General features: G+C 38.7%; 1 protein-coding gene across 1 annotated transcript in view; it reads left to right on the top strand.

Moving 5' to 3' along the window:
• SLCO5A1 (solute carrier organic anion transporter family member 5A1) overlaps positions 1–15793 on the top strand; it is a 74809-nt gene that overhangs the window by 42579 nt on the left and 16437 nt on the right. The window contains exons 4-5 of the mRNA XM_014883500.2: positions 4335–4499; positions 7790–7988. Of these exons, the coding sequence (XP_014738986.1) occupies positions 4335–4499; positions 7790–7988 (364 nt within the window). The remainder of the gene's footprint in view (positions 1–4334; positions 4500–7789; positions 7989–15793) is intronic.

Here is a 15793-nt window from a genome sequence, read left to right as displayed (position 1 = left end):
TATACTACATGAATCTGAGCAGACAAAACTACTGTTTTCATTTATTACCTAGATACCCTTAGGGTTTTGTACCATGGAAATTTTATCTGCAGTCCCTTTCACTTACCACTATAATGAAACTTAATGTGCAATTGAATAAAGGAACAGTTTAAAGAAAGCAAATGTATATATTGCTTAAAATAGACTGATCTAACCTGAATTAAATAATCAATCTAATTAATTACATGTATTTTGTAGTCTTTGGGATGTTTTTTTCTGTTTTGTCCCTATGTGCATCCCTTTCTTAAATGTAGAATATTCCTGTCTGCCTTTTGACATCTACCAGCTGTTTTATGCCTTTCTTGGTGAGTTCCTGTGAGGGACAGAGACAGGATAATAATGATTGTCAGGGCATCAGCAGAGATAAAAGAAACTCCCGAGGGGCTCGTGGCTGCAGGTTAAGCCCACTGAAGTCCTTTGCCAAGGATCTGGACTGGAGTTTCTGTGCTACCTGAACATCAGTTGGCAGGGATCAGAAGAGGATGAGGAGGAGACAGGAGCTGTGTGTGGGGCACTGTGAATGTCAGAGGGTTCAGCAGAGAATGGGAGATCCTGCAGTGCTGACCTTGAGCGAGGTGCTTCCCTCTTGTCCTTTCTTAGGCTGTCCTGAAGAGCTCAAAATAGAAAAGATTGGCATAGCTCCATGCAGGGAAGAGCTAACTGGAGCCTCGAGGACCTGCTCTAAATCAAATTAAAATCAGTAATATTCATATCAAACTGGTTCTGAGCCCCATCTCTCTTGGTGGGATATTAAGGGCTGTTCAATGATCCAGCCACCACCCAGGTGCTTAAGGCCTGTCCTGAGAGTTGAATGAGGTTATTTAAATGATGTGTGAGTAGCTAATGGAATGACAAAATACTATTCTAGAGATTACTGATTAGCTCCATGCAGGATATATTTGACATAGTTGTGTGTCACTTTGCTAGTTTCCATTCTGATAAACAAACCAGAAATTTTGTCTCAAATCTTGGCTCTGCTTTGTGGAAGATGCCCCTGCGACCTTCGTGTGAAGCTTCTCCTTCTCCAAAGCTGCAGGCTTGGGTGGTGCTGTTGAGACCGGGAGCACTAGCAGAAGGGAGTTCCTCTGGCTAATACCTGCCCCACCCACCATGAGACTTTTCTCATGGACTGCAGAAGGACAATGCTGTAGACTGGGATGGTTTATTCACCTAATTGTATTCATTGCATTGCCTTGGGCTGGATGTGCAGGAACAGGGATAAAAGAAATGATATTAAATGTTGAAAAAGGAGGTGAAGTCAGAATTATTTGAGTTTTTATTGAAATTCTGTTTACAGTGCTTTCCTTAGAGGAATATTTATGAATACTTGTATTACTTGCAGATTTTTCTTATGCTTTTCCCTTACCATGAATCAAGCAGTGGTCCAGCACATGGGTGAAAGAAAAATAAATACTGACAAGAAAAAAATACTGACAAAGATCATGAAAGAAAATTGCCAGTAGACTAGCAAACCAGTCCAGCAAGGCAGGTTTCAATTCACTCTTAGTTATATACTAGGTTATTGGGGAGTGGAAAAAAAAAAAAGGAGATGTTAAGATTTGAGTTACTGCACAGAATTATAAACATGCTTGCAGCCATGCTAGACCTGCTTAAAGATTGTTTTAGTTTTAGGAATGTAATTAGGGGTTTATTAGTTCAGATGACAGAATGAGGGAATTTGCAAGTTTTGTACGTTTGTTTTTGATGCACATTTGCAAAAACATGCAATGTCTTTTGAAGGTGTCTTTCCTAAAGATCAAACCTGATAGGTTTAATAATGGCCTTGAAATCAAAACCTAGGCTTATGGCTAGCCATGCAAGAATAATATGACATAGAAATGTTTTAAAAGCATGATTGATTATGTGGTGTAAAGTACCCTTAAAATTTTTAGCATTCTTGCTTTTTACTACAGTTACGTGGTTGAAAGATAATGAGTTACTTAATAGTGCCTTTTTATTATAGGTTTTTAAATTCAAAAGTTTAGTGTAGTCACACAGAATTTGATTGTATCATGGGAGGAAATCAGGGAAAGTCTAACTCTGAATGTGTGTTTGTATTTCCAAGGTTTTTACTATATAGCAACTTTCCCTTGTATGCCAGGCAATTGCTGTTTATAAACCACGAAGATCATCTCTTAAGTGCTCCAGGTGGCGTGTATTAGTGTGGCATGAGGAAATAAAACTATTTCATGCCAAAATTTACAGTAATCAGCAAAGCTGTTCTCTGAAGAGCCCTTCACATGGGTGTAAGGGAACTTGTGCTTATACCAAGATACTAAGTTTTATCTACTTAACAGTAGAAATCCCATTTCAAAATACTAATTAGTTTTGAAATTAATAATGACCTTTAGCCTGAGTGCTCAGATGAGATCTAAGTAGGAGACAACAGAAGCACAGCTCTACATAAAAATACCAGAGCAAAGTGTTCATTAGCTCTGCAATTCTTTGCTAAGTTATTTCTTTAGTTGACTGAAAATTCTAAAGCAGACATTTTCCTGAAGCTCAGTTTTACCAGGAAGGGCAAACTTTACCAGGTATTATGATGTCTGGACCAGACTCTTTAAAAGAATCGATTTAGCAAAGACCTTGAGTTCAGCTCTTGGCCAAGAACTACCAATTCATTTCTACAAAGAACACTCAGTTCATCATGCTAATAAAATTGTCTTTCTCTCTGTGATGATACCTTATTTTCTTCCACATTTTCAATCCAGGTGAGCAGCTGCCACTAAGTAGCTCAGTTTCCAGCAGGACCAATCCTTTCTGCTTCCTGACTCCTTTCTCACAGCAGCATCAGCATGGTCATAACTTCTTGCTCCTGTTGCTTCTATTGCAAACTGCACCACTTTTTTTTTTTTGTTTAAATCTGTAGGTGGTAAAAAACATTAAGATTCAAATATACAAGTGCTTCTTAATATGATTTATTCATTAGTTATTTCCACCAGATTTTGTATTTAACATTTAATATGTTTTTTCATAGATGTAGCAGGGGAGCATTTGACTACATTAAAATTATAAACCCAGTACTCATAATGAATTCAGTATAAATTTTGACAACTGGCATAAGCTAAGACTGGATGCAGTCAGACAATTTAAGTGCTAATTTGCAGCTTGACAAGTTTTGACATGACAAGTGAAATTCTGTTTGCTTTTATACAGATAACCTACTGGAGTCAGTGGAGAAAGTGAGACAGATTTTTGTCTTGACAACTATTAACATCAATAAAATTCTCACTCAGTTGCTCTTGCTCAACATATATTTCAAATGGGTGCTCTTGTCATTGAATTCAACTGGCTTTGATTCAAGCACTCTTCCACTTCTGTACCAAGTGAAAAGCAAATGAAAAAATCTGAACTATAGTAGGTTAGATATAACACTTAAAAAAAATTGATCTTGGGTAAAAAGAGCCCCAAGGAAAAGAAGACTTGTTTAAATCACAGCATCTAGTCCGAAAAAAATTAAGCTGAATAGGGTGACGATAATTTGACATCTCTGCAGGACTTAATTAAAAATATGTAAGTGTTTAATTTAACTACAGTGCTGAATTTAATGGGAGTTTGATATTTGACTTGAGAATAATTGTAGCATCTATGAATACTTTTTCAATTTAAGTAAATAACATACTCTCACTTTTAATTGATTGCTTTATCCCTTCTGAGAATATTAATTGAGTTGTATGTAATGTATGTTGAGATTCCTTGATATCATTGATGTAATCTTTTCATTATGTTTTGTCTGCATCATTGTAAGTGCTTTTAATTCATGTAGAAAAATGTTTAACTAAAAATATTTATAATTTTTTTAACTAAAAATTAGATTAATATTTTCCCAGCTTTCCAAGCCTGGCCCTTGAGGCAGAGAGTAACAGAGGGAATATAGGATATATTTGCCTCCTATGTAGTGCAAAACTCAGTACTGTCGGTTCAGCAGTGTGATATGTGTTGTCTCACAGAAAATCTCAAAATAAGATACCAGAATAATTCCAAAATCCCTACATTTTATTGCTGTTTTTCTTTCTGTTATGGTGTTACTATCTGTTCTTTGAGACTTTTTTTAATACACACCTCAGTTGTGTTTGTGCCAAGTGGGACCATGGCCCTGACTGAGGCAGTGAGATGGGGTCAGAGCAGGGAGCAAGGGCTGCAATCCCAAGCATGCACTCTCCCAAATGTACCAGCTGCTAGCAAGCCATTATTGCCAGTCTGTCTCAAAGAAAATCAATTGGTTCTGTTTCAGTTTGCTTTTGTTTCTCACTCATTGTTTATAACATTCGTTTGTCATTTTTGTCATTTTATAGAGCTTCCAAGAGCAGCTGTCAGGATCTTAAGCAACATGACATTCCTTTTTGTGAGTTTGTCATACACAGCTGAGAGTGCCATTGTCACAGCTTTTATTACCTTCATTCCCAAGTTCATCGAGTCACAGTTTGGCATCCCAGCTTCCAATGCCAGCATCTACACTGGTAAGGCATTGCCACATAGTGTTACCTTGCAAGGTTGGCTTTGGCTAATGAAATGAGTCAATTAGGAATGAACCAAAAATTGGCTCCACCTTTCTGCATTTGGTTAGATATTCAGTCTGTTTTTTGATGTTTGTTGTATGTATTTAGTAAAATGTGAACCTGTCTATATTGTTAAAGGGCTGGATTTTTTTTTTTTTTTTGCAGAGCCTAGGCAGATGCTTTTCTTACTTGTTGATGATTTTGCAAGGGAGAAAAAAAACAAAAACAAGCTAGAAAAACCAAAGACATGACTGCAATTTGTGTGCTTCAAAAGATCTCTTAAAACTGTTCTTATTTTCTCTGAATTTAACTTCCTGTTTGATTTTTAAAATATCTTTATCTTTTTTTCCCTCAGTGAATAGTTGTTTATCTGTCCTATCCTTCAGTTATCTCTCTCCTCCAGAGTGGTGTTTTTTTTCCTTATTTACATTGAGACAACCATCTAGTCTAGTCAGAACTTCTCAAATTCTCTCCTACCCCCATCTTGCATGTGTGGCACCTCCCCTGCTATACCAATGTACAGCCATGTCCAACTTTTAACGGAGTTAAACAGATCACAAAATTTTAAGCTTCACACTGCTCTGTGACTGAGACAGATGAGAACTTGGCTACTAAAAGAGGCCAAAATATTGTGCAGAATCAGGGTCTGTGTCTCACTGATGAGTTTCTTTCTCTTCTAGCTGCATCGAAGACATTTGTCTTTATAATAATCTTTTAAAACTCTCCATAGTCCTTCTCATACATAACTGCTAATTGCTAGGCAGGTTAGTTGTTTGTTCCCTCAAATTTCCAGACACTGTGCCCTAGGAGTGATGGAGTGGAGTAAATTGTGGGGACACAGGTGAAGTATGGGGTGAAGCTGCCTGGGGTCATCTGCCAAAAAAAGATAAAAAGTAGCAGAAGGAAGAAGGAAGGCACATAGAACTCACATGTGAAGAATTTGTCACTATCAGTGGCTGGAAGAAATGCAAATTTCTAGATTGGGGAGGGGAAAAGTCAGAGAAGCACCATGTGGTGGTTTCTATTTGAGAATTTTTGAGATGAGATTTTCTTCAGGGCATGAAATCCCTGTGTTCTGCATATAAGGAGGAAACATTGACTCATGGGACCCTGATGCTCTCTGAAGCTTAGGGCAGCTACACACACGGGAGTTTTACTGTAATGAGTCTTGATGGGTTTGCTATACCCTAACTTACTTTATTCTCAGAAACATTCTTACCAAAAAAATTACTCAACAACCAGTACATTAAGAGGTAAAACTAGTGTGACCTTGCCCAAGGTGACATTATTAACATCTGTTGTTTCCCCTGTTGTAAATTACTTGATAAAAGACTATTATAATGAATCAAAAGAAGAAGATGAAATATATCAGGCTGGATGTGCAACAAGGACAAGTGAGCACTGCTTCTACAATCCCAACTCTTAAATTTAGCATTGAAGTCAACAGTTGTTAATTTTATAGATAATTTTTTGTAGGAAAGATGGGGAAGGGAAACTTGGAAATTGTGTGGAAATTGCTACTGGCTAATAAAGTAAAAGACATGACAAGTTCACAAATTTTCTGGTTAGTAAAAGGAGAATTTACATGTTATTTACATTATACATCTATGTTTAATACACACATTGTCAGCTGAGTACATGTGCTTCCTGAATCTCTTAATGTAAAGATTTTACTGGCAATTTTTTGTCTTCTAAGCAGCAATTCTTTAATTAAGTCTCAATTTATTTCAGTTTTAAAACAACCCTGGCATTTATCATCATCAAAAAAAACACTATGTACCATGTCTTGAATTTTTGCAGCTTCTACATTTAATTTCTTCTCTTGGAAGAAAGACTGATTTTGATTCTGTGAACACTTTTTTTAGAATCTTCTTCATGAAATTACATTTTATTTTATAATGTCATTGGTGATGGCAGGATAACTAAGGTGCCAGCTGTTTTTCCCTCTATTTTTGCTTTCACAGTCTCAACGTTTTGATAAATATAATGTCCCTTTCACCTTCAGACACGTTAGCAGAGAATAAGCATGCTTTGCAATAGTCATAAAGGTGTTTTCAAGTGATTTACTGGCTTCTTTAAGTGACCAATATCTCTATCAATTTGGATTATAAAGTTTAGCTTCTTTGTAGATGCAGCTGCTAAAAGTAGTTCAAATTCCATGTTTATCTGGAATGCATCTTTATTGGCAAAGCCTTTCATTAAAGGGTGTCTCACGTGTCAGTGAGAACCAAAAGACAGGGGAAGAAAAGTGTAAGATATTTGCTGACTTTACCACCACCTCAGGACCTGACAAGTGGGGACAACCTGGTGATGTGTTGTTGAACCTTGTAACTGCAGCAGCAGAGCAGCAGAGGTTTCATAGGCGTATCTTTGTGTCTTAAACTTGCCCTAATTCTATTATCTTAATTTTTGAAACTGTGTTTGATCAGTTTACACTCCACATATCTGTGGAGAGATGAATTGGGATGCTGAGGTGGGAATTGTGGAATCATGGACTCAAGATTGGAAAAGACCTCCAAGATCATCAAGTCCAACCTTTGACCAAACACCAGCATGTCAATAAACCATAGCGCAAGTGCCACTTCTGGTCGTTTTTTGAGCACCTCCAGGGACAGTGACTCCACCACCTCCCTGGGCAGCCTATTCCAATGGTTAACCACCCTTTCAATGAAGAAGTTCTTTCTGATGTCCAACCTGAACTTCCCCTGGCCCAGCTTGAGGCCATTTCCTCTTGTCCTGATGCTAAGTTGCCTAGGAAAGTGCTATTTAGCTTAGTAAAGTATACGGAAGGCAGAATTTGTAGCCAGGCTTGGGTGTGCACTCCCAGATGGGCAGGGTTCTGGGGTCCTGCTTGAAGTCTTTGTGCTTCACTGGAATTACTCATGAGAATGGGAGGAGGAAGATTTGTGTCCAAATCTGGATTTCTTCAAACTTTCAGTGGTTAAACTGGACCTATATGTAGCCCTTCTTCCCATTCTAAAATAAAAACAAAACAATGTTTCTGCTTCTAAGTACAATTGTTCTCTTATAGTGCTTTGGCTGCTGCTAATATGATAAGGAGGCTTTTATAAATTCTTTGACAACACTCCAGAGGTTTGAAAAGTCTGACTCAGTTTGCTAGCAGAGAATCAGACAATGGAGATCTTAGTGCAGCATTTGCAGTCATCTAATTACAGAATGAAACCAATATTTATGTTTTATGCCATTTCTGTAGGTCCTGTTTTAATGCTGTTCAAACTTGTTCCTGGCAGGTGTGATTATTGTCCCAAGTGCTGGTGTTGGTATTGTCCTAGGCGGCTACATTATAAAAAAGCTGAAACTCGGTGCAAGAGAGTCTGCAAAGTTGGCTATGATCTGCAGTGGGGTATCTCTGCTGTGCTTTTCAACACTCTTCATTGTTGGATGTGAAAGCATTAACCTAGGGGGAATAAATATACCTTATACAACTGGGTAAGTGTCTTGGATGATTATCTCTGGCAAAACCACCTTTTTCCAATAAGCCTGATCTAGAAATGTAAAAACTGCTGATAGCTGATCTACTGAGGAAGCCACATGTTCAAATGAGAATTTAGTGAGTACTGTAATATAAACACATGCTGTTAGAGTGTGGCCCTTGTTTTTTACGTCTGGTTTATATTGCAGTTTATGTAGTAACTCACCTTTTTGAGAGGTGAGAAAACATGTTAGAACAACCTTCAGTGATGCAGAAAAATAAGAATAGTGTCCTCTGTAGATTACTTAAAATTTACTTAATGTTTCAAAATGTTTTCTGCTCATGAAAAATAATGAAAAAAAACTAAGTGAAGTATGAAGATTATTTCTGAATGGGTTTATTAATTATCACCTTAATAGTATTTTAGGTCTACAGTCTCTATTTGAGGGGAATCATTTGGGCATGTGCTGTCAACATCAGTGGTGTGCACTGCTTCTGAACCCCTTATTAGTTGTGTGAATGCTCTCCAGTGCTTGCTGGATCATCATCAAGACAGCAGCTAGACCACATTCCCTGAAGTTGTATAGAGACTAAAGCAGACTGCATTGAGGAAGAAGGTGTGGATATAGGAAGGACTTGGGAGTGAGGAATTTAGGCTGTGGCATTAAGAAATGCATGGAAGGGCATAAAAAAAGAAAAGGGTTATTTGGAGGGAAGGCAGTGTGGTAAAACTTGAGACATTTTCACTGGAAAGGGATTCCGTAGAAGCCTGATCATGAGTTTTTATTTTCTTTCTTACTTTGCACATGAGATTTTCCTCAAAGTTGTCTTCTTCATGTAGGTTAAACACAGGAATAGAGTAAGTGTTTGGAGAGTGTGAACCTATCTGAGGCAATGTTTTTTCCCTTTGCTTTTACATCTGAGCCATGTCTTTTAATTAACCTTTTAATTATGACCAGGTGTTTGGTATCAGATCCATTTGTATATTTGCTTTTAGGGCTCAGCTCACAACTCCTAATATTTTTGAGAGAATGTAGAGTGTGGAGAAGGAAAAGAGAGGATGAAATTGAGAGAAAGTACAATGAGGCAGAGGGATAGCAAGTGAAAAACAAAGAGGAAAAATGGGAAGCAGGGGAGGAAGAAAATAGGCACTGTTTACACAGAGAATGTTTTGCATTTCTTGTTGCTGGGTGTTACTACACTGCTGTCAAACCTTAATGCTAGAGCAAAGAAAACCAGCAGCTGAAAGCCAAGAGCTGATGAAAAGCTGTTACTTCTTTGTATTTTTAAGACCTAAAGCTTGCTCCATAGGGGCTGTCAGTAGAAGGAAGTAGCATGGTGATACACCCTCGTCTGAGCTTAGTGGGCTGAAGAAGGAGAAAAGAGGGATGGAAAGGGGGTGGAATGCTTTGATTGTCCACCTGCTTTTAATGTTTGTGACAGCCTGTGGGTGTAGATGAAGAAATGAAAATTAATAGGAACGAAAACATAAATTTCAAATCGGAATTAGTCGATCTGTGTGGCAAGTCACAATGTCACTGCCTGACTAATGAGAAGCCTGTACCTTTCTGTTCAGAGAAGAAGTGCCATTTGATTTAAATCTATTTCTAAACTGCAAACAAGGTGTACTACTGTCATATAACTCATAGCCTTCATGCTGGAATTGTAAGAGTATGTAATTTTTTTTTAGTAAGTAAGAACATTTGCAGTAAATACGTAGCATCAGTTGGAGTAGGCATCAATTCACAATGCACAATGTTGTGCAAGTCTGCAGTAGCATTACTTCCTTACCACCTTCATCTAATGGTTCTTACTGGGAAAAGAGATGAGAAATAGTAATGGCGAAATTATCATAACTGTTGATGTATATAAACCCTTTGAAATCAGTATAAAAATTATATTGACTGTAATGCCATCAGAAATTGAGCATTACCAGCATGTTACAAAGCATGGTTCAGCTAGATTTTTTAACGCAGAGATCAAGTCCAGTAAAGAGTATGGATACATAGTAAAGAGGCAGCACTACACATGAATTAATCTTGAATATCTGACACGATAAGCATTCTCTTAATTCTCATGATCAGTCATTTGATAGCTTCAAATCACTTGCTTAGTAGGCAGTTCTTTAACTCAGCCGTCAAAGAGTGTTGTTGGCCATGGAATAAAAAAAGCATGCTTTCCTTTTGAGTTTAATAAAACACATACTTCATTCTCTACTTTGACTGTAGTGCAGCATAGGGATGTCAAAGCCAGTTCGAGGGGCAAGATGGATAGTGAAAGCAGTAGAGCTGCCTGGTTTGGGATAAAACTCTACCCTAACATGGCAATGCCAGGTCTGATATCTGACCTACCTGCACTGGCAGCAACTCAGAGATTTCAGATGCATTGGGCAGTGTAGACACACTCTGCAGGATGATTTCTGGACAGATAGGTTCATTTCTATTGTTTGTTTTTTTATACATTTAAACATACAGTATTTTTCTTTGGTGAACTGAGCCATAAACCACTACAAAGGAGAGGGATGATCTAGGCTTCAGTTAGCATAGACTTATGTTCATATCAGTACTCAGAAAAGTAGGCAGTAACATTTCATAATTCAGTGTGTTTCATAACTCAGTATTTTTCTAACTGTACCAGCTGCAAGGAAGTGGATAGGACCTGGAGGCATACACAGATTAGAATATATTAGAAAGGATTTTCTGCTGTTTTATGGGCACGAGCAGTTTTGCTGTTGTTGGCGTGCCATCAGCATTTCTCTTCTCAGCAAGATCAAGGGCACCTCTGTGTTACATATCTCAGCATTTTAGAACCTATTGTTCCATTCCCCAGCCTTGTTCTGAGGGCATGTTTGATATTTGAATTGTAGCTTAAGAAGCCTTACATCAAACCACAATGTGGCATCCCTTCCCTTCCACCATAACAGCATCCAGGTGGGAAGTCCTGAATGAGTGAATGGTCTGGATAAGAGTCCAGATGGCTTTTAAATATTTCTGAAGAGGGAGGCTCCACAGCCTCCCTGGGCAACCTGTGTCACCACCCAGTCACCTTCACAGTGAAGACTGTTTCCTGGTGGTTGTAGGGAACCTCCTGTGCTTCAGTTTGTGCCTATTGCCTCTCTTCCTGGCACTGGGCACCACTGAAAAGAGCCTGGCTCTGTCTTCTCTGCATCATCCCTTCACATATTTATAGACATTGATGAAATCCCCCTGAGCCTTTTCCAGGCTGAACAGTCTCAGCTCTCTCAGCTTTTCCTCAGAAGAGAGGTGCTCCAGTCCTTTCATCATCTTAGTGGACTTTCACTCGTCTCTCTCTGGTATATCCATGTCTCTCTTTTACTGAGGGGGCCAGAACTGAACCCAGCACTGCAAGTGTGGCTTCAGCAGTACTGAATGGAAGGGAAATAGCAGAGATCAGCTGCTTTGTTTTTTTCAGACCTGTCTCCTGCATGTATTGTTGTATAAGGCAGCTAAACAGTCCTCATGGTGAGCTTACTCATAGTGACAGATTCCTGGATTAGTTCAGTTCCACCTCTTACATTTCTGATATAATGAATCAGTACATACTCTTTTTGATTGCTTTGTGTTGTTTTGGTGCAATTAATGTTTAGTTAAAGTGTGCAGTTGGCTTACTGAGGTATTTCACGTAAAAAAATTTGTTATATTCTTCCTCTTGTATCACTGGTTTGAGTTTCTGTTATTCTTGTATCCATTTCAGTCCAATCAGCCAGTGGTTTCCCTTAACTTGAAAGCAATGACTAATTGGATCAGAACAATAACAACAAAGAAGGAATCCAGCTAACACAAGTGAGAGGGTCCCTTGTTTGACAGCTACACAAAAATTGCATCATTGCTGCAATACGAGCTGCTTGCCAACAGAGAGACTGCAGATCTCTGCCATCCAGAATGTCTTCGATACCAAACCAAATATACTGCTGTCAAATTGAGATAATCTTTTTTATCATATAGCCCAATATTAAGATTATAGAAACTATGTGGTTAGATTATCTCTTTCCCTTTGTATTTCGTCGGTCCTGTAGGTTACTACAGTGATATCAATAAAACTATGTGCAAAATCAATTATTTATTTAGATGTTACCAAAATATAGTTTGACATCCTTTTTTAAAAATTGCATTTCATTTAAATTGTAACCTTGTGGGAAGAGGATCCACTTTTAAAATGTTCATTGACTGCCAGTACAGTGATGTTTCAGTCCGAGCCTAAGTATGTGAAATAACAGGTCACAGCTCAAAAAACTCTGGGCAATAAATCTCATTTTATATTCTCTTTTCTCACTTTGCTCCTATACCTCAAACCTTCCCTGGAGTAGTTGGAAAGAAAAACACAATTTAGAAAAAACTGTTAGAAACTAGAGTCCTTTATATTGTTAGTCACATCTAATAAAGGTCTTCTCTTTATCAGCTTTACTAGCATTGTGTCATGGAGACACAGGACAGTCTCTCTGAGAAGTGAACAAATGCAATTTGTCAGATGGGGTTCTGAGTTTTGACCCAGCACATATTTAGTGAACTTGCAGGTAAATCTTATTAATAGAAGGAGCAGCATCATTGTTTGTAATTGAAAGAATAGTTCAGGAAGTGCTGTCATTTGGGGCAATGTGTTCGTGTGCTTATGCATGACTGGTGTCCTTGGCAGCTCAGGTGCAGCAGTGTTGTAAGCTGGCAGTATCTCACTTGCTGAAACAAGCAGAGGAGCTCTTTCTCAGACATCTCATGTTTCTACAGCAGCTGCTGCATTGAAACTAGGCTGCTTTTCCCACAGATCAGCTCATGAGCAGGACATACTAGCTTTGGTGCAATTTCCCTAAGAACCTGCTCTTAATGGCTGATGCAGGTAAATCTGTGATGTGCTGTGCTGTAATTCAGGGATAAATGCTTTGTTTTCCTTTGTGGAGACTATGGAGCCTTCCAGTACCAGAAGACAGGATTAGTAGAGTCCTTTGGTTCAGCTTACTTCCAGAAAAATGCATACCTTCAAGAAAACATTATTCCTTCCTGAAAGAAGTGTTCAAGAAATCTCTTGTAGTATATGCTTCATGGTTAATCTCATATGATCAAAATGGTGTTGCACAGACATGTGTTAGTAGAAATTTTATGTCCCCAGCATCTGAAACTCCTTCATCCCTGTTTCCCACTACTGAAAGAGGAGTGGACAATGGGTGAAGAGTGAAGGTAATGGAGATGAAAGCATGAGCCTCTTAAAACTGTCTAATAATGAACTTTTGGAAATGAGTTAGTAGATGATTTTGTGTATTACGTGTTCTTGAAAGGGTGAAAAAAACCAAACCTCGCTGTGTGCAAAGTATTTGCTCTAATCAGCAAAATAAATTCCCCAAATAAGCAGTGATATGATGAGGACAAAAGGTGTGAAAGCAGGAGAGACAAAGCTTGCAGTAAACTGTTACTAATTTGAGAATATTTGTTTTGTGTATCTGTAAACTTTAGTTGTCTTCCAGGACAAACAAAAAAATGCCCCTGAGATTAAATTATCGCAGTGGTCTCAGTTCAGTTTCCATTTTCATGCTTCTCATTTCTTGCATGCCTGATTTAATTCACCGTTTTTTTTTTTTTAAGCTGATTGCCTAACCTCTCTGTCATGGTAGTGTTCAGCAGTGCAGCTGAAGTTAGTTAGCCACATAAGTAGAGCAAGACAGGGAATGGGTCCTCCTGCCTGTGGAACAAGCCTACCCATCTGTTCCTGAGAAGGATTTTAGGTGGTGGAGGGATAAGAGATCAGAAGAATCTCTCTGCAGGGTGAGAGAGATTGGAGAGTGGAACCCGAGCTGTGCCTTTCCCGACAGTCTGGGTTGTCCCTGGACCTGTGCAGTGTGGCAAAGCCCTGTTGTCAATAGGAACATGGTACAAGGGTCTCCCAGGCAGGCTGTGGAATCTCTCCTTATGCCAAGTATTCAGGCATCTGGGACATCCAGCTCAGCAGGCTGACCAGGATTTCGTAAAACTCTAAAGATGTTGTCTCTTCTGTTGGTGAAAAGCTTTTGTAACTGTACTGCTGAAATTTGTATTTTCCTGATGAATGTTTTGGTGATTTGTTTTTTTTCACTTTGTGAAAAAGTTCTGTTGAGAGATTACTGGAAAAATCTGCCCGTTGCTATATGATGTGTTGCTGCTTATTGAAATCCAGCAGGGTGTAATATGACAGATTTCAGCTGATAGCTGAGAAGGTGACAGAACCACTACCAGTCCTGGATATTTAACTTCCTGCTCAAGCTGCAACTTGTTTCTAAAAGTGTACCTTGTTTGTTTATGGAGCAAGAAACAAAACACTCAAAAAGGCTTTGGTTAGCATCCAACTAAACCATAAAGTGTAAAGTAGTTCCAAGAACTAAATTTGTGAACTTGATTTGTGTGATCAGTAGACGGTCAATAAATATTTGAAAGCTACTTAGTAATATTTAATTGTTTGCAAAAGCGTGCAGCTGGGAAGACAAGCATATTCAGCAAAAGCAAATAGTGGTGTAATAAATACAAGAAAACCAGTCAAGTGGAATGCTCTCTGCAGCAGTTGTGCTACTGAGCATCACTAAGGACAGGAGGTGACACACAGCATGGGTGACAGTTGCTGTGTGCAGAATGGCTCCTGTGCCAAGCCTTTGGTTTAGTCAGGGGTAGAAGATGGGAACAGAAGAAGGTCCCTGGGGTAGCTGGGATGCAGTAAGTCTGCTGCTAGTTGTTTATCTTCACACTGGCCTTGCTCACACATTACAGACATGAAGACAAGCCAACAGCAGCGCTTGTGAGGCTCTGCAGCCATGGCAGTCTGTGAGCATGTGTACAGGATCTTGAGGATGCAGCCACAAAACCAATCCAGATTCCATTCAGCTCCTGCCTGGCTGAGTAGGTGCTGGCATTCCCTGGATATCTACTGGTCTGCTCAGAACAGAGATACTTGAGGTAGTTTTAAACAGCGGTGGCCATTGAGCAGGGCAAACAAGACAGAACACTTAATTCAGCATTGCAATGTAGTGCTCGGTGTGGAGTGGCTGTGCATTCCGGTATAATTCTCAGACATTAATCATTCTCAGTATAATCATGAGACAATTCTCAAGGACTACTGAAGTAAGCTACTGTTTGCATTTTGGTCAGAGCTCTCAAAGACCAGGTATAGATTTGTGTAGTTTTAGGGAGCCATGTAGGTGCAGGTGTTTTAAGCTGCCTTGACTCAAGGATGGGAAAGAAGCATTTGAAATATGTCCAAATCCATAAGGGATCTGTGCTTTGGCCACATTTTGGGGAATGGTCTGGGGAAGCAGAGTGGTAATTCATTTACAGACATTTAGCAAAAGCACAGCAGTCTTCCAGATCTAGAGAGTTTTAGATTTCGCATATTTGTATAAGTAATTGTTAAAATAAAGCATTGTTTTCTGAACAGCTGTTGGTATGTGGGAAAAGATGCCTATTAGTTCACATTGGTTCACAGAATCCTTACATCTTGTCATTGAGTCTTTCATTAGTAATTAACAAGAAATAACTGCAGCTTAGATTAGACATGTAAAACAGTGGTGTCCTACTTCATAGAGGAAAAACAAAACAGGGGAAAAATACACCAAAAATACACCTATTACCTAGCCAAATATGATATAAATTTTAAACTTTGGTATTATTTCTTTTATAGTGTTTTTAGTTGATTTCAAGGATGATGACTTGGGTGTTCATCTTTATTGTTTACGTCATATACATAACCTAGAGTTGACACAGTCTTTGTCTAATAATCAACTCTCAGTTCCAGAGTTAATGAGTAGGATGTTTGCTCCTTCTGTACAGGAGAATATGGCTATCTGTGTATG

This window comes from Sturnus vulgaris, chromosome 1, assembly GCF_052056855.1.
Source record: "Sturnus vulgaris isolate bStuVul1 chromosome 1, bStuVul1.hap1, whole genome shotgun sequence".
Taxonomy (NCBI): domain Eukaryota; kingdom Metazoa; phylum Chordata; class Aves; order Passeriformes; family Sturnidae; genus Sturnus; species Sturnus vulgaris.
This window is presented reverse-complemented; position numbering and strand designations above follow the sequence as displayed.